General features: G+C 43.2%; 2 protein-coding genes across 2 annotated transcripts; one reads left to right on the top strand and one right to left on the bottom strand.

The window, feature by feature from the left end:
• Nucleotides 1-398: 398 nt before the first annotated feature.
• On the bottom strand, nucleotides 399-12,084 carry ankha (ANKH inorganic pyrophosphate transport regulator a). The gene is made up of 12 exons (XM_069667930.1): nucleotides 11,600-12,084; nucleotides 10,314-10,530; nucleotides 9,972-10,090; nucleotides 9,654-9,737; nucleotides 9,391-9,561; nucleotides 9,133-9,267; nucleotides 7,661-7,753; nucleotides 7,472-7,564; nucleotides 3,193-3,322; nucleotides 2,938-3,061; nucleotides 2,678-2,777; nucleotides 399-1,293 (listed from the first exon to the last, which is right to left on the bottom strand). The coding sequence occupies exons 1-12, from the start codon at nucleotides 11,693-11,695 to the stop codon at nucleotides 1,165-1,167; spliced, it is 1,491 nt and encodes a 496-aa protein (XP_069524031.1). The 5' UTR covers nucleotides 11,696-12,084; the 3' UTR covers nucleotides 399-1,164.
• A 9,365-nt stretch (nucleotides 12,085-21,449) lies between these two features.
• Nucleotides 21,450-23,833, top strand: myca (MYC proto-oncogene, bHLH transcription factor a). The gene is made up of 3 exons (XM_069667374.1): nucleotides 21,450-21,652; nucleotides 21,946-22,630; nucleotides 22,864-23,833. The coding sequence occupies exons 2-3, from the start codon at nucleotides 21,979-21,981 to the stop codon at nucleotides 23,517-23,519; spliced, it is 1,308 nt and encodes a 435-aa protein (XP_069523475.1). The 5' UTR covers nucleotides 21,450-21,652; nucleotides 21,946-21,978; the 3' UTR covers nucleotides 23,520-23,833.
• The last annotated feature ends 2,743 nt before the right edge of the window (nucleotides 23,834-26,576 follow it).

Here is a 26,576-nt window from a genome sequence, read left to right on the forward strand (position 1 = left end):
AATTAAAATGGGTAAAACACAAAATAAAGCAATTTGATGTTCGAAAAATCAAAGTTTCTCCGACTGTGCTGGGACAACTTTAGGCTGGGCTGCAGGCTGAGCTGCTCCAACGATAGCTGAGCTTGTTTTATATTACGATTCTTTCAGTGTAATGAGCCAGGCCATATGAAAATAATAGCAAGCATATCGCACCCATACAGGGTCAGTAGTATACAGCTGTCAAAAATTAATCTTTTTTTTTTTTATCGCAGCGGTACCAGGGGGCAACCTCATATCGGCCAATACTCAATCTTTACTTACGTCCTCAAGAAAAAACAATTAAATGACCAAGTTATTAATCTTTCTCAGCATACAGCAGAAGTGTAAACAACAAGAACCAAGAGCCAATGTCAACATAATAAAGGAGTTCATAATAAAGCAATTTATTTGCCAAATAAGAATGCCTATACAGTATATACAGAACATACGACAGTCTGAATACTACCAGGAAAATGCTTGGCAAAACAGAAGTAGATGGACTCCCAGACTGCAGGAAAGTGAACAATCATAACTGTTTTATGTAACACACGCCATGATATAACGAGGGATTCCTGACCCCTCTCGGCATTAAATATACACATTGCATTACCTATATAAAACAACAATAATCTGTACACCGTTGTATGTAAAATACGATTGCACAACCCAACAAGTCCCACAACATGTCTATATTTGAATTCAAGCAAGGCCTTGCTGCTTAATCTTGATAAAATAACATAAAATGATAAACTCTGTATTTTGGCAACTCCACTACCACGCGACGGATGTTTCGTTCTGGATGCTGCGGAGGAGGAAAAGTTCTCCTGTGTCGTTTTTTCCCTTGTTTACCAGTAGACACATGACAGTGGTTAATACGCCCGCTGATGTGCTGAGAAGGTCGGAAGACAACGTTATTTACACTGATGGATGAACACTTGGAGGTGCATGGCTTTCTTTACAGTGTGCGTTTTAATGGTGTGCAGGCCGACGTGAAGAAGACCTCGTCACTCTTATCCAAAGTGAAGTCCGTCAGGAGAAGCCAAACCAGGTCCTCTCTCCTCTCCAGCCACTGTAACACTCGGCGCTCTCCTCTTCGGCAAAAGTCCCACACGGAGGTCGGCTTTACCCTCCCTCTGCTGTCAGAGTTCACTCCTGCTCCTCCTCCTCCTCCTGGAGCTCCTCGATGGCGTCCATCTGAGTCCTGGAGCACACCTCGCTCATCGGGGCCGAGTCCTCGCCCTCCACCACCAGCTCGTTGGACATCTCGTTGTTCTTCTGCAGAGACGGTAAATCAAAACAGAATCATAAACCAGTGATGCTAATTTAATACTTAAGAAGCTGTAAAAACATGAATCAAGTTTACATGTGAGTAATTCAGTCCCTGCGCAAGCTGGAAGTATTCTGGTGAACCTGATAACCTCGTTAGATTATGCTCCTGGTGATTAGCACTAACTCGCTGCAGATTGGAATATTTAGAACATTTGGATCTGATTACAGTAAATCTCAAAATGGGAAGTAAATAGAAAACTGGAGCTTAGATGGTGTTGCTGCTTTCACTCAAGAAATTTGCTCTATGTATTCATGTGCTTTTATACTAGTGGGAGGACGGACACAAGGGACAGATTAGACCCTAAATAGAGAAGGAGTATATGTGCAAAACTCCCTTAAAGTGGGGAGTAGATGAGTAGACTAATGAGAAATACATTTGATAAATATAAAGCTACAACCAGCAGCCAATCAGATTAGCTCAAAGCCTGCGGAAAGTTGGATCAGCTTGCCTGGCTCTGCAAAATCCACCTACTAGCGCCTCTAAAGCTCATTAATTAACACCTTATTTATAGTTGTTTTTTTAATCCGTACACAACTTTGTTTGGTTTGACGAGGGTCGTGTGCCAGAAAAAAGGCAACCAGCCGAGGCTCCGTAGGATCACCCAGCTCATTAGAGAATCATACATGCATAGGACATACAGTGTATTGTGTGAATTTGTTCTTTTCCTTAATTGAAGGTAAATTTCAATTTCATATTTCATGAGAGAATGGCTTTAGAAAATAAAACCTGTAGCTTCACCCTGAGCAGACAGGAGGTGCTACTGATCGTCTCGTAAACGCGCCATTATGTCATTAAAAACTGTCCAAAGACTGTGTTACTTTTGGACCTCAAAAGCTCTATTTTAAAATTCTGCTCTTTAATATAACCCTGGAATATAATGGAATATAATAAAAAATAAAGAGAGTGAGGAATGCTTAAATGGGAGGCTACCAGTCGAACGTTTCTTGCAGTATCAGAAAAATTATGGCAATATAAATACTGTACTATAATACTATAAAAACTGGTGAGACACAAACTGACTGCACAGTAAGCACAGAACTAAGAACTCGACAATACATACTCGATGATGTCATTCCTATCACTTAAAAACATAATCAGACAAACACACTATCTGTGTCCATATTAAAGCCGCACTAAATAAAAGGTATTTTTCCTTTCATGTGTTCATAATGGGTTTTCCTCTGTTGCAGCTCTTTTCAACCCAACGGGGCGATCATAATGAGAGAGGGACACACCTGGTTCAAAGTGGCTGCAGCTGTGATTTGCAGAAAGCGCGGAAAAAGGTGTGTACACTCATGTTTGCAATGACCTCAGCCCAGGTGTTCTCACCTGTTGTCGATAAACATAGCAGGCTGCTATGGCAACCATTGTTGACTCCCCTATGAAGCCGGCAAGGAGGGAGCCGACTCCGAGTGTGGCCCCGTGGACCCTGAGAAAAAAAGGAGTTTTCAGTTGCTTTAATCTTTTTACAGTGTTAGAAACATGGCAGTGAATCCTGTTTGATATTATTAAGAACCTAAAATAAAAGAGCCTGAGTCACAGTGCTGACCTTTGTGACCCTGACACTGTTCTCTGAAGTGTTGACTTACCCCATATAAGGCAGCACAACTAGACTGGTGATGAGGACAATGATGCGGAGAACCGAGCTGGGGGCCAGCACAAAGGTCTTTTTCAGGGTCATGAGCCATCCAGTCAAATGAGCCCGAACAGTCACTGCAAGCACACACACACACACAAAGTGGAAACATCACCCCACTGGTGGAGCTACGCCCCGGTTAAAGCCACAGCAGGAAGGAAAATCCAGCTGGACACTGATGCTGAAAAGCATCAAAGGAGTGTCTTACCTGGCAGGGGAAAAAAGGAGAAAATTCGGAGCGGGACCACACACAGCTCAGCGAAAGCGTACTCCACTCCGATGACATCAACCAGGATCTTCTCTGATACATGAGGCGTCCAAAACACCACAAAGCAGAGCTGGACACAGAATGAACAAAAGAGAATTCATTTTTGCGTTCACTGCAGCACAATAGCGTCGTCGGCATGCCTCATTAGATTTCATTAGTTCATTAACTCAAGGGGTTTCACATTGAATGTGGGCCTTTGAAGCTCACATGAAACGCATGACAGACAATGTTATTGTTTCTCGAAACAAGTGTTGCCGAGGCACGTGCAACCCCGCCAAAGCATCTCAGAGCTATTACTGTATTATAAGCACATGAGGAAGTGTTTAACAGGATAAATCTGGCTGATCCAAACATGAATAAAACATCAATTTGTTTAAAACTGTATAAAGACTGTTTCTCTGCAGTCCAAACCGAGATGAAGCCCCCGGGGGCCCCAGAGATCCATAAAAGGTGTTTTTCTGGTTCCACTCTGACTCACGAGACTGCTTGCTAACTCAGTCACGCTCACGCTCCTGTTGTCTCAGCTGAGTGCAGAAAATAAAGTCAGCTGTGTAATATCTGGCAAGAAGTATTTATTTGAATGGAAATGCTGAAACGATGTCCTGCCCTCTTTCTGTTAAGAAGTCATTTGTCTAAAGACCTGCAGGTCTACCAGTTGGAGTTCAACAGCAGGCCATCACCCCCCTCCCAGCCTACTAACGGTCTTTCAGCTCTTCTCCGTGGCTCTCTGATTTTTAACTTCTGGACATTTAGCCAAATTAACCCTTCTTAGAAACAGCTTCTCATTTGGAAACCATGCAATGTTACAGGGAGGCTCCTAACCAATCTCAATTTGAAAACTGAAGGTCGGTTATCACTCCCACCATCCCCGGTCCTTGATACTGTGAAGCTGTCTAACTGAACATGCATCTCAAGTGCTGCACTACTCTGGTTCAAGTCGTACCTCAGAGCTCAGGGCTCGCAGGGATCACTTAAAGTAGGAAGGCAAGGAAAAGAGTCCATGCATGACTTCCTTTTAAGTGGGGTACCACAAGGATCGGTACTTGGTCCCCTAGTCTTTTCAACATTCACCTCCTACCTTGTTTCCATTATATGCTTGAATGGATTATTTTTTTTACGCTGATGATACCCTGCTATATCTGTTCTTCTCGTCAGACAACCCTACCATCTTTGCATGTTTTCAGTCCATATTAAGCTTTCTTATGGTACTGACTTTGAGTAATATTTGGTTAGAGAATATATTGAGCAGTAAAGATTACAAAAACCACATGCTCTACAACCTTTGGAGTATAAAATTCCATAAACATTTTACAATCTCGCTCTTAGGAAATTGCAAAAAAAGCCTTTGATGTGGGCTTGTGGTTTTTCATCCCCTGAACCAGAATACAGGAAGAGATTACCTGTAACTGGTGATTTCATTTGGTATCAGCTCACCATCTATCATTATTTTAGAAAGACGGAGGCCCATAATAACTAATTTGTGCGGCTCAAGCTGAGCCGGCGTCTCCCCTGACTCAGCCGTGGTTTTTCTAAACAAGGTGACACATACACACTCACTTCCTTGACATCCAGACTGTTTCATAAGATGACATTTTCACTCACGTAACATTGCTGAGCTCCTTTTGCAATACCGCTTTGTCTACTTTCTCTGCTGTTATTCAATCGGTTGTCTTTCCTTCATGTGTAATCAGAACAAGTCGTGGCATGATGTCTATCAGCGTGTTTTTTCAACACTTCTGCAGGACATACCTATCCGCCTGTTGTACTGAGCACAGCACACACCCTCACATACATGTTTACAGCTCTGGGATCCACATCTGGTGTGCCAGTCTGCTCCTCCTCCTCCTCCTCCTCCTCCTCCTCCCATTAGAGCCAACCGTGGCCACAAACTTCCTGTTTTTCTTATTCTGACTGTTAAAAAAAACTAACATGGGCAATGACGCCGTGTTACATAACTGCATTGTTGCATTAACGTCGAGTAGACGGCAAATCTGATCATAGAGACTGGATCAGCCTGTTCTGCATAATTATCCTCACATTTTGCAGAAAAACAAGAACACTGCGCAGCAGCAACGTACATAATGCGACTGCACCACTCATTACTTAGCAGAAAAGTACACCTGCATGGGGCTTAAGGAATGTGTTAACTGATATGTTTTATGTGAATGCCTGTTTTATTAAGCTCTTAAAGCCAGGGTAGGAGTGTTGGGGGGGACACAAAAGCCCCTCAACCTCTTCCCAAATTCCACCCTAATGTGTCTCCCTCTCGCTGCAACCTGAAACCACAACAGGACGGCAAAGGAAAAGTACATTCAGTACGCCTGCAAGTTTTAAACCCCCGTCACTACGAACATTTAGACCTCTTTTTAGAGCTTCTTTGTTTGCGAGAAAGTCGTCCGGTTTAGTGAGAAAAAATTGACAGCGTCGCCTTTGGCAATTTGGCAAGCCACGCAAAAACTATGTTAAACATGTTTCTACATAACACTGGGCCGGTTGTGTCAGCCTTCGAGCTGAACCCTGACCGACATACAGTATCTTTAGATCTGTGATGCAGCAGGATTAGAAAAAGTAAACACGGTGTAGGTGATGTGGTTTGGGGAAGATGCCGTGCATGTTTTTTTTCCTTTTTATATTTTGTTGCACAAAATCTGATGTTAGGAAATACGTTTATAATTATCAGGCTTTTTAAAATAAACGTTACTAGCTTCAGATATGAGGTTGTTGCAGGCACCGCGGTAGGACAGCTAACAGCTAGTCGGAGAGGTCGAGCCTCAATGAAGGACACCTTAGACCGTAAACTAATACTCTGCTGCAACTGTAGAAGTGCTTATTATGAAAATTAACACTGGAACTTCATACCAGCTGTATCATATAACAAAGAGGGTGTTTGAGAAGTGAATGAGACTAAATGACAGCAATTTCTCATTTCACTGACCTTCTATATTTATAAGGACATTAAAAGGAAAATAGCAGTGAATCCTCACATTTAAGAACTGCAAGCCAATAAATGTGCTGCTTAAAAGCGAACTTTAATATTGAACCGATTATATAATTCTGTCACGTTTAAGCTCTAACCCTCAAACGTTTTATCAAGAATCTCCAGGAGTTTAGGATTGTTTCCATAGAGACTACAAAAACCACAGTTAACCACACCTTTTTTATACTATAATTAAAGTGTTGCTTCACCCTCATGTCTGCGGTTAACTGGGCTTATTGCATAATTTTGAAAAATGCTACGTAGTTGGCACGGGGCTGAGGAGAGGGGCGGAGCAGGGGGGTTCAGTGACATTGATGAGGATTTCTTTTTTTTGCTAAAAAAAACCGCACTAGATTTTTATAGCTTTGGTAAGAAATGTCAATATTAACACCAGCACTGACTGATTGTTTTATCACGGAGCTCCCTCCAGGGGCGGTGCCTTACGTCCTGCGTCACACAGAGTGTCGTGTGCCTGATAAGTGTTATCGTCGGCTTGCATCCGGCTCGTCTTGTCAGTTTTCAGACAGCATTTAACATACGTTAAATATTACTGGCTTCGGTTTTCGGTTACAGCATTTAACCTACGTTACCGATAGACCCATGTGGCAAACGTTACCAAGCGCTCCGCACGTGAGACTTGTTTCAAAGGAAACCTGTTGACGTAAAGTAAGCTTGCTAACAGTTGGCGGGTGATGGTCATGGAGCTCACCAACATGTGCACTGTTACGTCCCGCAAAGCCACGCCCATCAGGGTGAAATACCCTGTTTTTAGGGAGTCCCGTTTTATCACAGTGGAGTTGCTTCTTAGGGGCTTTTTACACTGCCAGTTCAAGGCGGGATTATTATGCCTCTGTTACGTTCCGTCTTCTGTGCAGAACGCACGGAGGCCGAATGGTGGGGCGAAGTCGTTCCGCCACTGAGCCGGCATCGGAGGTAGTAACAGAGGCGAAGCGGCCGTGTGTGTGTGTATTTGAAGCATGCACTGTTTGTTTACACCTTGCGCACGTCTTGCTTCCGCAATGACGGAACGCTATTTAAAAACACACACTGGGGCGGCTTTCCGCCACCATTGCGTGGTCCAATGTAGAAATGTAGAATGACAAAGGTGGCATGAGGACGGAGCTTCGTTACGGCGCTGAGGCGGAACCGCAGTGTATAAAAGGCTTTAGTCTACAGCTCAAGAAATATGTTCAACTGTGCAGTAGCTCTTAAACACTATAGTCTGAGAGGAATTAATCTTACCGTGAGTGACAGAGCCAGACAGCAGAAGGTAAACTTTTTAATATGGGACTTGTTGACAGGAGTGGCAGCGTTCAGCTTGTTGCTGGGATTGTTCTGTTGGTAAAAGAACAAAATTAACGACCAAAACAAACACATCTACAATAAACTTTTACTGCTGCAGCAAACGCAAGCAGAGGGAGTGTGCTTTACCTTGTCAAAAGCAGGGTACACTGCTCTGAGTTCAGTTAACCAGCCGTAGGGCATGTGACCCACCGGGTATGTGGCTGTGAGGACGGCCACGGCCTGGAATGACAAAGACACAGCAGCTATAGGTCACCACTTTAATTTGAAAATACCACACGCAGCACACACAGCTAAATTAAAGACTTGTCTAACAACAGCAGTCATGAAAGCAACACATGTGTCTCTCACTCTCCAAGCAGCGTGCGCCTTTTTTTCCACTACTTTATGATTGGGTAACAGCCTGGAGCTTGTTATTGTGTCCCGAACAACAGGCAGTGTCAGGCTTTACGCAGGAACAGTAGGGCCATGTGCGAATGTTTTCACTCGCGGTGATCACGCCCTGAACTTCACATGAGCATGGTGAATCACCCAAACCACTGGCAGCCAGTGTTGTCAATGATGTCCAGTTCATTCTGGTAAACAGCTTTGTATTGTCTCTAGTAGTGAGGGTCTCTGTAAGCCAGAAAGCTCCAGAGGGGAGTGTGTTAGCATCTGGCATTTCATCTGCACAAAACTTGAGGGAGAAATGAGGCTTCGCGTAGCTGAAGTCCCTCTTCATGCGCCTTTAGATCCAACAAAAGTCTATAATTAAGTCATGTGTGACTGCTTTATTAATGACACAGAAAACAGAACTTAATTCTTCTTAATCATGCATGTACAGAACCCAGAACAGCCATGCTAGCAATCACTTTTCTAATGCTGTTACATCGAGACCATGAGTTAACACGATCTGCTTTTCAATACAAGATAATCAACCAGTTAGCAAAGAAAATTAAAGATCATTTCCCCTTATTACTTCTACTGTCGTCAGAGATCAGGGGTTGCCATGTCAGCAAGTATGGATAACATCCTCATAAATATAACCATCATGGAAAACCCAGTATTCATCAATGCATCAGACCATTTCCTAACACAAAGCACCAAATTATAGCGTAATATAAAACCATAAAAATGATCCAGACATTCTACAAGCAAAGCTGCAACAAGCGGACGAGATTGACTTATTTGTGTCGCTCGTGATATCCGCCTCTGAGAGTGAAAAACAAGTGAAGCTTCACAGAAACAGAACCAGGGCAAGCTGTTTTTCAAACGACTGACAGGTCGCTCAGCCTGTTCGCCGACACACAGAGGCGGTTTCGACATCCTCATTGTGAAAAACTATAACCATCTGATGTGCCTTACTCGCTGTTTTGCATAGCTTCCACTTAGGAAAATGTGTCAGAGGGTGCTACGGTCGCTTTACAGTTACGAATCCGCCTCGACAGTCGTGAAATAAAGGCTGAAATCAGGGGTGAGCAAACGAGCTACACATCATTTTTGAGTTCTGCATATCGGTCCTCTGATCGCAGGGAAACAAAAGTTAATTCCTTCAGATAAATGATGAAGCTTTGAAGAAAAGCTGAGATATGTTTGGTGATTGAAATTCCTGATACACCCACCTCTGTAGCATCAGAGGTCCCCTTGAGGTCGCGGGACACAAAGAGGTTGACGATGGGTCGGCTGATGCGCTGAGTGGCCAGGATGAGGGCCAGGGGCCACCAGAAACTCAGCATCTTTTTGATAGTGGCATCGCCCTGCGGGGATCAAGACACGACCAATAAAATGCTCTTATAACTCCGTATTGTATTGTAGCAAAAGTCACCTAACTCAATTGACCCTATGACAAAAACTCTTCAAACTAAAATGACAGCACTTACTCCCACATCAAGTCCACTCGAGTCTGGGATGCTGTCGTGAATGTTGCAGTAGTAACCCAGACCGACGATGCTGAAACGGACCAAGGCACCCATATACAGAGAAAGGATTGGGATGAGTAAAGGCTCCACACATTCTAAGTTACTGTGGAGGAGAATGGCCACGAACACAATCTGCAGGAAGGAAACACAACGATAAAAGATGAGAGAAATCGCAGCCTGCAAAGATCTGCATTATGTTAAAATAAAGGAATGGGTTTTATTACCTGTGCCACAACATCAGAGATGGAGGCCGAGCCCACTATGACGCTGTATTTGTGCTTGAGAAGAATCCCTGCATGAATCCACGCCTTCAAACGGAACAAAGAACAGAGATGTGACCCAAGACAAAAGCTCTATTTTGGCCGTTTCCTCAACCGCAGCTGGATGACACAAAGCTACACAAAGCAGGGAATGCACTCTCACTAGCATGGACGGAGGATTTAAAACGTGCTATTTCTAAGTCAGGTGTGTTTAAATCCATACTTGCATGCTGAACTGTGTGACTTCTCATGTAGAATAATCCTGCTGTACTGTACACTCACCATGGCATCCAACAAAGGGAACGCAGCCAGGTATAAGAAAGCCTTTCTTGTCTTGTGCCCCACAGATTCATCCACATGGTGGAGCTTATTAATGATGTAGTATCCTAAATCTGTGTAAGCTGTTGGGAAAAAAAAGAGGAAAAAAAGGAGTGAGCTGGGGTTAAGGAGATCATTTCTAGCTTATTTTCGTTGTTTGGAGCAGCAGTTTTGATTTTCCACCAAAAGAAAGCAGCTAAAGAATGACACCTATGGTCTGCCACATACACCAAAACAAAATTTTTTACAGGATGCGGTTTAAGCACAGCATGTCATCACGCGTGCACAAACAACCCTTAAACACACCTATCAAGATATGAAGCACGAATGCGATGACCCCAGCCGTCGCCATGCACAGCACCGCCTTCCTCCGGTCCCTCTTGCTGTTGACAAACACCAAGCCCACATTCTTGAAGTCGCTCATGGGTCCGGTGAAGAACTTCATCAGGGAGTAGGCCAGCCCGTAGCTGGCCAGCATTTCAACCGCATCCTCTTTGACTGTGGCTATGCCCCTGTTGAGGGCCTGGAAAAGATATAACAGGGTGGTTTAGGAGAGGGTGAGGTGTCAGGGGAATGGGACACACATGAAAAGGGAAGAGGAGTTTAGCATGGCAGCGTGACGAGCCCACATGACCGTGACTAAGCCTAACTTTATCTCTGACCAGGTGCTACTCAACCATGGCTCTATATTAAAAATAATAGATACACATTTTCTTTACAGGCACAATAAAAAAATAGACCTTTGACTCGTGAGATCTTTATGTCTGCACAGTAAGCACTCACAAGACTTGATTCATTTCCATTCATTTTTACCTTCAGAACAGCTACTACAGCTGCCCTTTCCCTTTACAGGACTGTGTGCTATTTATACTAGCTAACAGAGCCATTACATAAGCTTAATCCTGGCATCTCCAAGTCACAATTTGTTTTTTCTGCCTCTATCTGCCTAGTGTCTTTTGGGAAAGGGGAAGCCACCAGATCAGTCATATGTGTGACAAAGGACAGGAAATGTCTAAGCAGGAAAATTTGACAATTGGGAAACATGATGCGCCATCATGTACAAACAGGCCTTGGTTCAGATGTACTGATTAATCAAAAAGACAAACAAATCACAGAGAGATATAGTGGAGCTTGTAAGGAATAGTCTAGGCGATGAATAGAGCTACGTATGTGGTGACAGAAAACATCTTCCCAAAATAAACAAGGGCCTTTTTTCTCTCTGCGCGAGGGGTCCACGCGCCTCCTCGCCTTCTAAATAATGTATAGAACACCCTAATGGATACCTTCACTGTGCGTCTACCAGCTAAGCTAGCTCTAGCTACAACATAACCAGCCGTCTTTAACTGACAAAACAGGGTTGTCACATTCAGTGGCATTGTAAAGAAACCGTGTCGGTGTTTTCTGGAGCTCAAACATTGATGCTCGCGACAGCAGCAGTTGACACACTGAGACGTTATTCTCCCAGAGGCGGAATAAGATGTAAACCGTTAAAACCGTTACAGCCGTTAGGCGCTGCTAGCAAAGATAAAGCTACAGTCTGGACTCTTCTGTCGCTAAAGCGAAACAAAAGCAAAAAAAGACAGAACCGTTACCTGTTCTCCGAGGTCGATAGCAACATTGGTGATAGCCAAAGGCACCAGAAAGCGGATGAGAGGCCAGTAAGGACTGAGAGATGGAAACTCCACCATAGTACAAGCCGGGATGACAGAGCGAGGGGCATCTGCCTCGGTCTTGATCGATTAAAAAGAAAATCAAAGATTAACAGCTAAAAGGCGTCAGAGCACCTGTGTTTCTAGCGAGATATGGGAGGTTAAGTGGGGCAGCGGTGCAACGCTTCGATGCTGCTGAACGGAGGCGAAGGTCAACGGAAATTTCAGACCGGCGCATCTTCCTCCAAAATCATCATCAAGGGGGTGGGGGGAGACGCAAGGTGACATCAAACAGCGCCGAGTTTGAGAGAGGAAGCGTCCCGTTGTGTCGCCTGTAGAGATATGGATGACAGAGATAATCCGAAAAAGGTTGGATTAGTTTTCTAGCTCCGCATCTGACTGCGCCTGTGCTACGCAGCCTGGTTGTTGTCGACACTCCCCGAGGCTGGAACTAACTGCTGCCGCACGTGGGCCTGGCGTCCCGTCCGTGACATCATCACCGAGCCTAAACCTGGCTGTTATTTTTACTGCCTGCACACACACACACAACACACAAGCCTGCACAATATGTGTTTACATTAAAGCAGCACAGAGGACTAGTATTGTTCTGGCTGGGTATTGTCATGGTGAGTGCACAGCATACACACATTTTTTTAAAGTCTGACAGGATTCTGGTGCAAACTGTCATTGAATGAAATAATGAGCAGTTGGATACACATAGTGAGAGAGCCCCATATAAATGTTTCTTCAGCTGAAAATAGTTTGTTCCAATACATACATACGTTTGTTCATATGTGCATTGTGCCTTTTCTTTTAGGACAGAAATATGGAAGATAGACAGATAAGTCCTGATTTAATTTTAACTTGTGAAATACTGACCCCTGGTGGACAAAGCAAGAATCTCAATGACATGTCTACTTGTCACACTGGGATTAAGAAGAATGTATAAATAGATTTATACAACAAATATAATAAACAGAAGGGGTATATATGGATATATATATATATAGATAGATAGATAGATAGGATATGTACATTACAGAACAAACACAGCAGTAACATTAAGTAGAGCAGGAATAAAATAAAAAGTACAGTTATGAACTGAATACAGTGTACACATATAAAACATAGTAATTCTTATACTGGGAGAAGAACCTGGGCCATCCTAACCGGTAGACCATATATGACAACAGATTATCATTCCACAGTCCCCTCTGCCCTTTCACCCACACACAGCTATGCAGATATTCTCTGTTTACAGTAATGGGAAATGTAAAACATGCTACTTTTGGAGTGTAAAGGGCTGTGAGTAAAGTATGACTAATGTTCAGTGAGTTGTTTGTGTATCTGCCTGGCGCCTGAGGCGACTTCTGTCGTGATTTTAACAGTTGACTCAGCCGTTTACTAGCAGACGTGCCTTTCCCTGGCAGCTGTAACCAAAGTCAGATGTTTTCTAAAGAGCCTGTATACCTGCAAGGACACTTTGTGAGTTCAAGCCGCTATATAATTCCTTTAAAATGTCAAGATTGTTTTATTGCATCTGCTGCTAACTGCTCATAACGGAGGTGGTTTTCTTTTGAAAGTTAACAGTGGACTTTAACAAGCTGCTTTTTTTTACAGGTTCAGAAGTGTGTTAGTGCAGCATTTATCCCACTGTGCGTGCTACAGCTCTTTTTGAGGGTGTGACCTCGGACAATAAAGCTGAAGTGGTGCCCAGGTACACTTTATGTTTTTTTCTATCAAAACAGTCAGGATCCCAGAATAGTTCATTTTTTCATCTGTATGTATTAGAATAATGGATGTGTAATGTGATACTAATTTCATTAAGTTCAACAGTGTGTTGTTTGTTCAAGCTGTCGCCGAGGGACGATTACTTTGGATGACGTCTCTGGTATCTGCATGAACATGTTCATTTTGGCGTTATTTTCCATGACTTACAAAAACGTTTACAAGCTTCCCAGATTATTAAATCCCACAAGCAACATTCAGTCTATTGTGTGGTTTAAAGGGTTGTGACTTTTGAGAAGGAAACCCTCTTTTTATTGGTTTCCACTGAAGCTTTTATTTGTTTTTAGCTTTTGTTTTGTTTTTGTTCTGAGAACATTTTGCTACAGAACATTTAGAGGGAACAACATCCATCACAGTACTTTATGTAAGTGTCGGGCAGACAGTCAGCCAGAGTTTAGAAATACTGAAGCACAGTTGTTGTGTTTCCTACAATTTAACAATACTTTGCTAAAATGGGTTTTGAGTAATTCTTTATTAAAACACCGACAAATTTCAAATACAAACATAGGAGTATATATTTGTATGCTCTGCTGTGTAAAACAAGCATATATTACATTTTCACTACCTTAAAATGAATGAAAAATGTTTCACAACACGCCCTCTAGTGGCCATTTAGCGGACCATCGTCTCTAAGCAATGACTGTATACAGTGGCTCTAAGTAATGTACTTCGATCTAAACAGATGTTGGTCATGTCAGCTTTCTTGCAGTGTAAGCTCATCTGCATCAGAGATATTTTATTCAGCACTGATGTGACCTGATGATTTGTCCCAGTAGATTTCCTTGTGAAGTATTTGTTAGAGGACTTTCTGCATTAAAAGTTGTGCTACACACAGTTTTTAATGTGGTTGGTTGTGTCTTAAATCATATTTCAAAACTTTTACTATTTTATCATCTTATCAAAAGTAAAAATCTATGTAAACATTTAGGTGCCAATGTTGTCAGATTGGGTTTCTTTTGATTACTCTGTGTTGGTTTGGAAGATGAATTTTGGGCTGCTTCTGTCAACATTTGGCCGTGTTTTGACAAGCTGTTATTTTATGGTCAAAAGAGTCTTATGTTTCCACTCGCCCGTTTTTAATCATGGCATATTCCATCCATCCATTATCTATACCGCTTATCCTGTTCAGGGTCACGGGGGCTGGAGCCTATCCCTGCTGCCAGTGGGCGAAGGGCGGGGTACACCCCGGACTGGTCGCCAGTCGACCACAGGGCCGACACATAGAGACAGACATCATGGCATATTCATTTATTTAATTTTTATTATTATTTATGTTTGAGTCTGGATGTTTTATTTCTCCATAATCCTAGTGTTTAATAGGTTAGATTTGGTGTGGGGGAGGAGGTTGTTGCTCACATTTCATGGCTGTATTTGATCACTTTATTGTGGTTTTGCCACGACGCCAGGGGTGCATTTCACAATTGGTGTATTTGGACTCTTATTGAGTTGCAATAGCGTATTTATCTAAGATTTTATCTTTGGTTATTTGATGCAGATATGAGGTTGTATGCTTATGATCTGTTTTCTATTGTGTATGTAATGGATTTATGGTTTTACCTGGGTTTCTAGCAGGGTTATGATTTGGGCTGGAAGCTGTCAATCTGATCTGGCAACACTGTTAGGTGCTTATAAGGTACAAACCAACTGTCTGATTTGCTTTGCTTCAGTAACTTATTAGCATTAGCTGTATGCTATTAAAGGACTCATGATCGGGGTTTTTATGCAAGTTTGTTGTGTTTTTGTTTTGTTTTTTACATTTGAACACAGAAATGTTAAAGCTTGGCAACTTTGGAGCTAGATTTTTAAAGTATAAAACCAAAAACAGCCAAAGTCCCTCCCAACATATGAATGTGTACTTCCTCACTGATGTTGCAGGAGAGAATCCAGGAGAAGGGACAGCTTAACGTCGTCATTGCTAACTGCATCATACTACCTTTCTTTTTCATTGTTGTGCGGCTAGCATGTAGTGCTAGCATGACTTCACTGCGATGAATGCGTAGACGGATGTACACAGCAGGTAAGAATCCAGTTCATTGCTAATCTAACAAGCTAATTATTACAATGCTAGCATGGTGATGCTTAGCAGGTGAACTATTTTCCCCACTTTAGTGAGTGTGCTACCATTTACTAATCCCTGTAGCGCTAAGCATAACGCACGGCCGAGGCTGATGGGAAAGTCATCCTGCAGTTGTGAGAACATTTCAGTCTGGACCAAAGTAGATGACTATCCGATCATTTCACTCACAGAGTGACACTTTTATCCACAGAGCTGTGCTGCTAGCACGGCTAAAAGCTGCATGTACCTGACCTCAGGCCTGTGTGTGAACATGCAGCATGGAAACATGTCGTTTAAACTAACAGATTAGCTTGAATTCAGGGATTGGAAAGCTACACTTGTCCTGTTTAATGACAGATTAAGCATTAAATGAAGCAGCTGATGCTAAGTTGTCACTGAAAGAGCGCATCATGGCTTGTTAGTCACGTGCTAAACATGGAGAGAGCAAGAGGGCGATGTTAGCCAAAGAAAGCAGAGACATGGGTAAGTAATCTCTGAGCTGCTTTTCAGTCAGGCTCCTCGCACACGCCTGGGTTTGGGGGCCCTGCATCCTCCTGGTGACTTTTTACAGTCGCGTTCCTCTTTGAATTTCCAGGTGTTCCTCTTCAGGTTGTGCACAAATGATTTATGTTGTATTTTCAGAATATGGAGCATCACATGTTCTGCTGCAGAACGTGTCCAACTTGCATGCTGCAACAGCTCTCATTCAGAAGGATAGACCCTTAGAGTGACCCTCTCGCCGCCCTATTATTAACTGGCTTAAGTTGCACACATGCATTTACAATAAACAGCATTTCCTGTCTCTGTAATGATGACAGTTGTTTTGTACACTGTATATTTATGACTACATCATGTTTTGCCAACACTTCTGAAACCAAACCTACGCCCTGAAAATGGCCACGCACTCATCTTGGTACTATCAGTTTATATCATGCTCTCTAATCAATAAGCTCGCAGAGTTATTTAACACCAACCGCACCCAGCAGCGATCCCGGTTGTGGTCGGAGATGAGACAGATCGGAAACCAGGGAGGGCAGCAGAACTCTGCTAATCATCCTGGTGTCACGTTACACTTTCAGGAGCAGACTTTTCTTTGTCCTGGGTTTTACCTCGCAGGCATACAGGTGGAGGAGAGTACCTGAAGACACTACTCAGGGCTAAAATTATAAAACAACTATATTTCAAAGTATGTTTTGCTTTCTGTGTTCTTTGGATATTTGCATGTTACAGAGGGTGTAGGTTAGCGATGTAGGTGGGGTAAGGTGGTGATAAATTATCCCCAAGGCAGGAATTGGGGCCTTGTCTTGCTGCACCTGCACATGTGTGTGTTTAAATGATGCAGGTAAAGCAATAAAACAGCTTGCTTGCTTCCCACAAATAGAGGTTGCTGAATGAACGCAGTAATCTTCTGTAATAGCCGCCTCTTTAATTGCACTACACTTATCTTGTCTTAGATTTGTTGCTGGTAGGAAATCTTCCTCACACACAAGAAGAGACAAATCAAACAAAACTGAGCCTGATGCCATCAAACGCTCGAGTTTAGGCCGTAGGTTAGAGTCTGTTGCTGTTACAGGCTGTGGCTCAATAACTGTCTGTTGTCGCTGTTAATAATTAATGAGTCAATTAGCCGTCGAGCACTCTGACAGACCTGCCACGCTCTCATTGTTGGCTGCTTAGCTGGCAGCCTCCTCTCACCGACTAAGCTGAACAGATATTGATTTTCCGTCTCGTATGAAGACGTCACGCTGAACTGTGTCCTCGCTGAATGAGGAGGAGCACATCCTCTGTTCATCTGTATGTGTCTGCTCATGTGTTAGACTTTTACCGTGTAAATGAAAGTGCAGGTTGGCTGTTTTTATACGACATGATGTACGACCTCTGAGGCAAAGAAGAGGGAACGTCTGACATGACAGAGCTTTAATATGACTCAAAAGGAAAGACACCAGCTGCACCCATAGTGTGAAAGTCTCTCTTTTGACTCATATATGTATAATGGTAATGAATGAAATGGAAACTACAAGGAAGCAAGCGCACAGAGACTACGAGTAGCTCATAATGATGCTACTTGTAGCGACCTAGATGGTGTAGTGCAAGTGACATGTTTGTGGCTGCACAAGTCAACACATTTATTTGCCGGCTCGATGCCTCAGAGAGTTAAATCATCTTGGTTCTGTCAAACATCAGATGCAGTACTGCGCGCTACCAATCCCAGCTCTGAAGACACTGCCAGAGAGGGTAGGCGGAGCTAAGCAGCTGCTTTTCCGGTCTCTGCAAGTGTTGCGAGTAAACAGTAATCTACTTTGGCTGAACAAACAAAGAAAAGATCGATGACTACAGATACAACTTCAAAAATAAGTGAAAATCCAAAGAAAAAGAAACAAACTTGACGCTCAGATGAAGCAAACAGTCTGAAAAGGAAAGCGACCGTCAGCGAGGAAAATCAAGAGTTACAACCGGAGCCAACCGTGGACGTCACACATGCAGCACTGTCTGGATATCTGGGAAGTGTGCTCCTGCAATTACCGTTTATCGCCATAGGTGCTGCCAAAGAGAACGGCACTGAGATCTTCGAGATTACCACTTTAAATAACCAGGCAAACCCTTTAGGTTTTGGGTGGGTTATACCCCTTTCCCTCCAAAATTAGCATGTTGACGCAAGTTTTTCAGAACCAGAAAGACCCGCTAATAGATGCTGATTGTCTCTGTTCCCATTGCCAGTGAAGTATACTCCTGTCGGTCTCTTTTCTGCTGCGTCACATCTGACGTCACAAACATGCCGGAAACAGGGTTAGTAAACAGTTAAGATGTTACGGTGGTTAGGTCTTTATTGTATCTATTACTCATTCACTCGGTCTGTCAAACACGACGCAGACAAATTTGGAACGATGTTCGAGCGCTGCTTCATGTCACAGAAGTTACAGACAGAGCATAGCATCGCGCCGGAAAGGGGGCGGAGATTAGCGTGTCGACCCGGGTTTTGTGTTCCCATCAATGCCAGTCGGAGCCGAGGCGATAATTACCGGGTCTGAATGCCGATTGTAATCTTTCCCATTAAGCAAATTTATAAAGTAAAAGTGCTATAACCACACTGGGAATCTCGAGTACCCTGTAGCACTTGTATTAAACAGTTGTATAATGTTATTTGCCAAACTAGATGTGAATCACTGCCCTTGAAGGCAAACAATAATCTCTTTTGTAAATAAAACCACTGCACTTTACTGTACATGGACTGTGTCAATCAGAAGTGGTAGAACCAGTTCACTGAAAGACAAACAAACCTCTCCCGAGCGCCTTCAGTCTCCATCTATCAGAGGAAACGATGCCAGCTGCTCTCAAAGCTTCCCTCTGTGTCTCCTGACGCTCTGAAAAAAAACAACACACAGCAACATAAGAAACATCCGGAGCGATAAACACAATGACCACAACACAGGAGTGTGGTTTATACGATGGTTTTACATCCATGCAGCACCCATCCAAACAAAGTGAGGAGAGGAGAAGAGGAGAGAGGAGGAAGGAGTGAGTACAGAGTTTTTATTCCTCTGGATTTTATAACAACATGTCTTTATCTCTCTCCTTTTCTGTCCTCTGATCTCTCTGCTCTCCTCTATTTGCTCACTCCACTATTGATTTCTTTTCTTCCTCTGAAGCCTCCAGAACACTTACAGAATGTGTGCGCATGAGAATTACTGAACCACACACTTCCCCCTGTGGACCTATGGACACTCCTTTTTCAAAATAAAAGCTCACTTAGTCTTAATGGAGTTTCAGTTTTTGACTGATTCTTTAGATACTTGTTGTGCATTTGTCTAAAAGATAACATTTTTATAATGAATTTAATGGATGACATGAATGTAAATCCTGGTGATTTCTTTACAGAATAATCTACAGCTTTTTCCTTCTATTTCTTTACCTTTTTACTTAATTTTTTATTGATGTCTTTTGAATTGTCAGTATGTCTTTATTTGGTTTATGTGGTTGACTGGCTGCTGTGTTTTCACTGTAGGTTAGGCGGGGACAAAATCCAGAGTCCTCCTTCTGGATTTCCTCGATTTAAAGGGGACATATTTTAGCTCTGCAATCAATTTTCTATTATTCTAATAAAAGTAAAGTTTGTTTCATTTAAAATATTGTATACATATTTTGATTTCATTATTTTTCAGAGCCTTTCCTTCCTTCTGAAACGACCAAGCCGTTTTGCCATTCAAAGGTCAGACCTCAGCCACGATTGGCTGACAGAATTTGGAGTGACCGCGTAGCCCCTCCCGGCCTCACTGCATAAAGTTGTAGAAAACATGGCTGCTCTAGGATCGGTTATTCCGCCTTATATGTACGAGCCAGAATCGCCAGGAGGTGTCGGAATAGTAAGCTGAACGATGGTGAGGTTTCTGCATAGAAGCCTGCAGCTGTTCCGAACGGCTCATTTCAGAGGCGACCTTTTTAAGAATGTCATTCTGGAAAATGCACCGTTCACTTTTTCAGTGTGAACAATAAACACCCAAACATGTGAAACCCATGCAAGATATAAGAATATCCATTTAAACGATACGGCCCCTTTAAGACAGGCATGAAATAACGTGACCTTCATTTTTGGAAGATAATCACTGGTTTAGTTTTCAAAATTGTACGTTGTCTGATTGAATCATACATCACAAATTTCAGCTGATTATAAAAAGCACAGCCTACTTTTTTAGGCTGCATGATCAGTTATATTTGTCACTGAAAGCTTCCTAAAATACTTTTTGATGAAGTGACCCAGTAACCCCAATAAACAGCCCCACTAACCCACTCCTCTTTTAGCACAATGTAGTTACCGAGCCATTTATATTGCTGCCTTCTCCCTTAACACTCTCTAAGTTCCCTAAAATCATCTGTCTGTCATTAATCTCTCACTCTTACTGTGTGTTTTGTGGAGTTCAAGTTCACCTTCGTCTGTGTTTGACCCTGCACCTACCTGGCTGCTGTCCAGCTCCTGGCGCAGTTTGAGCAGCAGAGGGCGCTCCGAGCCCGTTCAATCTCCTCCTCCCAGCCGAGGAGGGCACCTCCATCTAACTGCGGTACCCATCTGATTCCTTTAATTACTTCCTTCCTGTAGTTAATTGGTGCCAATCTGTCCAGCCTGCAAACCGAGCTACATTTAATGGTTAGTAGCACAGGAACACTTACTGATAGTGTTTGCATGAACCCAAGAAACAGCAATTATTTACTGTTGGTCGAATTCACCTGTTTCATGCAGTTTACTGCAGACAGCTCGAGGTAAGCTGCTGCACCTGTGTGCCGTTTCGAAGAATTAACCTGCAATTGCTGTATAAAACTGTGCAAACCTGGCAACATGCCGTATATAGTGCATGTCCTCAGAAGGCGATTTGGCACTCTTGTGGTTAAAAGCAAGCGCTTGATTTGAATGCAGGTAAATTACTCGACGTCTAAGCTCTAAATGTCGTTTATTGATGAATTACGAAGAGAACAAAACTTGCAACGAGATTAAAGAGATTTCACAAGATAGTTGGACATATTTTGTTATATTTTAGGCGGGATAGTAGTGAAATAACCGGCGTTAATTATCTACTACTACTACTACTACTACTTACATTAGTATTTCTTGCATGTCTCCCGTCAATGGGCGCTCTACTCTACTATGACCCCTCCCACTTTTCCCTTAACCGACACGAACCTACTTTACGGAGAAAAAACATAATTTAATGACTAATTATTTTTGCGAGAGCTCGTGTTTCGAGTGTAAATCATTCTCGATAGAGTGGAGAGATTATTTTCTGTCATTAAAGCGGGAACTTCATTTGACGTGTGTGATATTTTCAATACCGGCGAGTGTTTCGCGGGAAAATCTCGCGGAGGGATACAGCGGAGGAGCTGAAGGGGGAGGAGTGATGCGGCGGTTTTTATTGCAGCTTGCGAAGGCTCAGCTGTGATTCTCACGCTGCTGATGACAGACTGAGCGTCGTCCTCACCGGCTCACTCGTGCAGCCTTTCAGCTCCATATGCATGCTTCACACAGCCGTACTGAAACCGCCTGCAACACATCCGTGGAAGGATTTAATGTTTCTTTCGTGTTGGAATAACTTTCCTGCCCTTTTTTGCGCTTTTTGGGCCGATTTCGCCCCTTCTTTTTACGCCGACAGTTTAAAATCGAAAAGGTAAGGGAGGGAGTGGGTTTCTGGAGATTGCACGTCACCTTCCCACACTAGTTAAAGCAAAAAGAGAAGTTAGATTATCTTCAGGAGCAGTTTAGTGAAGGTGGGGTTCCCCCTCTTGCACTTAATTTCCCAGTTGAGCACCTGCTGCTGCAGCACTAGTGCATGCATGCAAGGCGTGCACACAGGGCTGATGTTTTGGAGTGACCATGTGATGTTGCTTACACTTAGGATCAAGGTAGCGTTGAACTTGCAGACCTTCAACATCTAATTTTTTGTTTTATTCCTTCAACTAGCTTCACAATAAGGACACGCACAGCAGAGACATCATGCCGCTGATTTCAAGTTTGGCGAGTAAAAACTATGACTACGACTACGACTCTCTCCAACCGTATTTCTACCCTGATAACGAGGAGGAGGATTTCTACCCGCAACAGCATCAGCCTCCGGCACCGAGCGAAGACATCTGGAAGAAATTTGAGCTGCTCCCGACCCCTCCCCTCTCCCCGAGCCGCCGGCCGTCCCTGTCAAGCCTCTTCCCCTCCACGGCTGATCAGCTGGAGATAGTGACCGAGTTCCTGGGCGACGACGCGTTCAACCAGAGCATCATCTGCGATGCAGACTACTCCAATAACTTCCTCAAGTCCATCATCATCCAGGACTGCATGTGGAGCGGCTTCTCCGCGGCGGCCAAGCTGGAGAAGGTTGTCTCCGAGCGGCTCGCCTCCCTGCGTGCCGCGCAGAAGGAATCTACGTCCGCGGTGTGCGCGGAGCCGGCTGGATCAGCATTATGGAGGCCAAACAGCAGCTACCTGCAGGACCTGAACACATCCGCGGCTGAGTGCATCGATCCCTCTGTGGTTTTCCCGTACCCGGTGGCAGAGACGCCCAAGCAGAGCGTAGGGACGCCGCCTAGTAAGGATTTGGGGCTGGACACGCCACCCAACAGCGGCAGCAGCAGCAGCAGTTGTAGTGACTCAGGTAAGCGTCACACCCCTTTTTTGCAAGCATGAATTTCTCTCTGCTGAATGTGCAATGAGTGCATGGACTGTTTAGAATAAAATTGGGTCAATGCTTGCTGTAATTCATGCGATTTGCAGGCAGGAGACATGCTGCCATGCTGCTGTGAGATTAGCTAGAGGGCATGGCAATCATGTGGAAAGAGTGTACTCCCTGCATGCATGAGTGTAATGCTTTTGCTTTTTGTGTTGCAGAAGATGAAGAAGAGGATGATGATGAGGAGGAAGAGGAGGAGGAGGACCAGGAGGAAGAGGAAGAGGAGGAGGAGGAGGAGGAGGAGGAGGAGATTGATGTTGTCACAGTTGAGAAGAGGCATGCGGTGAAGCGGTGTGACCCCAGTCCGACAGAGACCAGGCATCCAAGCCCACTCGTGCTGAAGAGGTGCCACGTCTCCACCCACCAGCACAACTACGCCGCCCATCCATCCACGAGGCACCACGAGCAGCCGGCTGTCAAGAGGCTGAAGCTGGAGAGCAGCACTAACAGTGGAGGTGGTGGAGGAGGCAGCAGCAGCCACAGCAGGGTCCTCAAACAGATCAGCAGCAACCGCAAGTGTTTGAGCCCCCGGACGTCCGACACGGAGGACTACGACAAGAGAAGGACTCATAACGTTCTGGAGCGCCAAAGGAGGAACGAGCTCAAGTTGAGCTTCTTCGCGCTGCGGGACGAGATCCCCGAGGTGGCAAACAACGAGAAGGCGGCCAAAGTGGTGATCCTGAAAAAGGCGACAGAGTGCATCTACAGCATGCAATCTGACGAACAGAGACTCCTCTCAGTGAAAGAGCAGCTGAGGAGGAAAAGTGAACTTTTAAAGCAGAGACTCTCGCAGCTGCAGGGCTCTCGCGCTTAAACGTTTGAATCACGGACTTTTTTTTCTGCCTTTTGTTTTTTATGCAAGTTCAAGACTTAGGGTGTACAGTTGTTGTTGCATGCAAATGCAAAGCGGATTAAGTTGTTTGGAATCTTGTTTGATTTCAATGTTAAAACTGCCTCAATTGAAGTTATGGGTGGACTAAATATTTAAAAGTTTATTTTTATTAATAAAATATTAAAATGGGGTTACCTTTTGAGGGCCCAAACTAAAATATAAATTTTTATGTTTTGTATATAATTAATATTTCCTAAGAATGTATTTTTGGATCTCAATTGTCTGGATGTTCAGACCCAGTGTTTGTTTTTTTCCATTATGTTCCTAGATTCTTTTTGAAATATAAAACAATGTTTCTTCTTGGATTTGTGTCCTTGTTCCTTCAGTGAATCGAACACACTTTTACACATCTCGCCACACCCCCACTATGATGAGACACTTTAATACAGGCTGGGTAGGGGAAGGGGGGGGGTCACATGGTGCAGCACAGAGACGAGCCACATAGATGATGACATATTTATAATAGAGACTCTGTAATGGACTCAGGTGATCATGGTTGGGTGTGATGACGCCCAGAAGAGGCCTCCATCTCCCTCTGATGACCTAAGGTAAAATATAGAGTGCGTTAGGCCTAAACAAAAACTTAACCAGAAGGTGCTATTTTTTTGTTATCCAAGTGCATGGTTTTAGAGAAGAGTAAGATCATAATTTATAGAAGGGTTTAAACTGACACTAGGGCACATTTTAACCTGAAGCAAAGCTTGTTATTGAAGCTATCCTAAAAGAACTGATTCTTAAGTTATCAGATGAAGCATCTCACATTGGTGAACCCCCTTGATAATGAGATGCTACCTGTCAACGGTTACTACGGTTACTTAAAAAGTGCTCCTATTAATCCTTCTTTTCTGTGCTTGTTTTCCTTTAAATATGTACCAGAAACACACCAGTTTATGCACATAATCTTAATTTTTGGTGTGATTTTCTTCCTCAAAATCTTCTTGGAACTGTTCGATTATGAAAAAAAGCCTCAAATTCCTTATACAGTTAAATATGCCGTACCTGGGCAATGAAGTTTATTGTTATTCTGCTAAAGTTATCTCTTTGTTTCATCTTTAAAATGAGATTGAAACCAGTTATTGTTGTATAAAAACAAAACAGGTTGTTTCTCAGTTGCAAAAACCTACAATTATGATGATATTTTGACTTTTTGATGAGAAACTTTCATTACTATCATAAAGTATGACAAAACTTTCCAGGTTTTTTAAAGCTCCTGTGAGAAACTTCTAGTTTGAGTTGATTTTGGCGCCCCGTGGTCAAAGCCGTACCTCTTATCTCTTTGCTGATTTTGTCCTGTGCGTACTTAAGTGTTGGTTTTTAACAAAAACTCTCATCCTTCTTTCTTTAACAGTCATATGTATGTTCACTTTAAATTTGTGCCATGGAAAATGTAAACAAAGGCAGCGTGCAGTTAATCGCTTCGTCTGACACCTACCCCCCCGCCAGCAGTTTCAGGCATTAAAAATAACTATATTTAACTAATCAATCTTGCCGCTGATGGTCTGGTTTGCTTTCGTAGCTCATATAGAGTAATCAGAATTAATTTCAGTCTGTTTCATAACCAGTGAAAAACTCCTCACAGGAGCTTTAAATCTTTGAGGGAATATTGATGGAAATGTATAAAAAACAGAAACAGTTCAGTGCCACGTGTATTTTAATCCTTATATTACATATAATATCATATGTAGTTATAATATACACGTTTTATTAATGATTTAGCACCGATTTTTCGACTGGCTTCCCACTCTCTTCGTGACGTCACGCGCTGTATCCCGAGCGCTCCCCTGAGCGCGTGGTCCTGGTCGCGAGCACATGGAAGTGAGGTCGAGATTTGTGTCTGTGAGACGCGCGACTGATCATCAGAGAAAACGGATTATAAAGCAGCAAAGCAGCAACAATATCAGCCCGAACCGCGCGGTAAGAGCTCTTTATGTTGCCTTCTATCGATAGCATCCATGTTTTTATTGTTATTTTTGGAATTAAACTGATTAACAGGGTGGTGTTGATGGAAATGTGAAGTCAAATGTCTTTATCTTTTAATGTGTGTGGTTGAAACTTAATTTAAAGGAGGGGGAGTAACTGTGGGAATGATGCTTTAATGTGATGTGGAACGTCTCGTGACACAACCTGTCTGAAACTATTGTTCTCAGGACAAGTGTTATCTGCGTCTGCCCTCTCTATTGTCTGTCCAACTCCTGCTAATGCTGCACACTGTTTGTAGCGCATGATCTGTTAGTGTAGATGGTTTGTTTAATGCTCTGTACTGAAGCTAACAATGCAGACCTTCCAAGCATATATTCTCCAGGGACCACAAAGTATAAATGGCTGCTTAGAGCACTGTTTTCTCCCTGCTGTCAGTGTGATAGAGCAGTGGTGTGGATCATAACAAAAGATGAGGAAGAGCTTATCAGGTACTGCTTATCCTTGGCTTTTTTCATGCATTCTGTGGAGCTTTTTTGTTTGCTGCATGAGAAGGAATATTATCAGACTGTATTTTTCATATTAATTGGCCTGTGGGTGCATATAAAAGCAGTGAATCAGATATGTTACAGCAGTTTGTCTGAGACATGAGAGGACCACAAAAACATGGGATTACTGTGGATTCATTGTGTGGACTTTCTTGCTGGGCAGGATGGTGTTTTGTGTGCAGGGAAAGAGTGCTGTAAGTGGCTGACCTGGGTTCAAGCCTCCTTGAAAACACCTGCATCCACCCTGCTGAAGCTTTGTGTAGGGATGCACCTGTGCACTGAAGGTGTTCTGATGCAATCAATGCTCAACAGTAAGGTGGTTTTAGTTATTTATAAGTTAAAATTCACCGACAGAGAAGCACTGGTGTGGAGTTACAAATAACCACAATTTAGAAGCCCCTTTTGTTTGGTATTTCTATTTCAAACACACAACTGTCAACTGCTCCTTTTTCATATTTCAAACCTTCTTACATGAATCAAGTCCAGATGTGCTCAGCCTTTGGTAAGAACAACT

This window comes from Semicossyphus pulcher, unplaced genomic scaffold, assembly GCF_022749685.1.
Source record: "Semicossyphus pulcher isolate SPU_LCO1_2020_fin unplaced genomic scaffold, fSemPul1.0.p SCAF_18, whole genome shotgun sequence".
Classification (NCBI taxonomy): domain Eukaryota; kingdom Metazoa; phylum Chordata; class Actinopteri; order Labriformes; family Labridae; genus Semicossyphus; species Semicossyphus pulcher.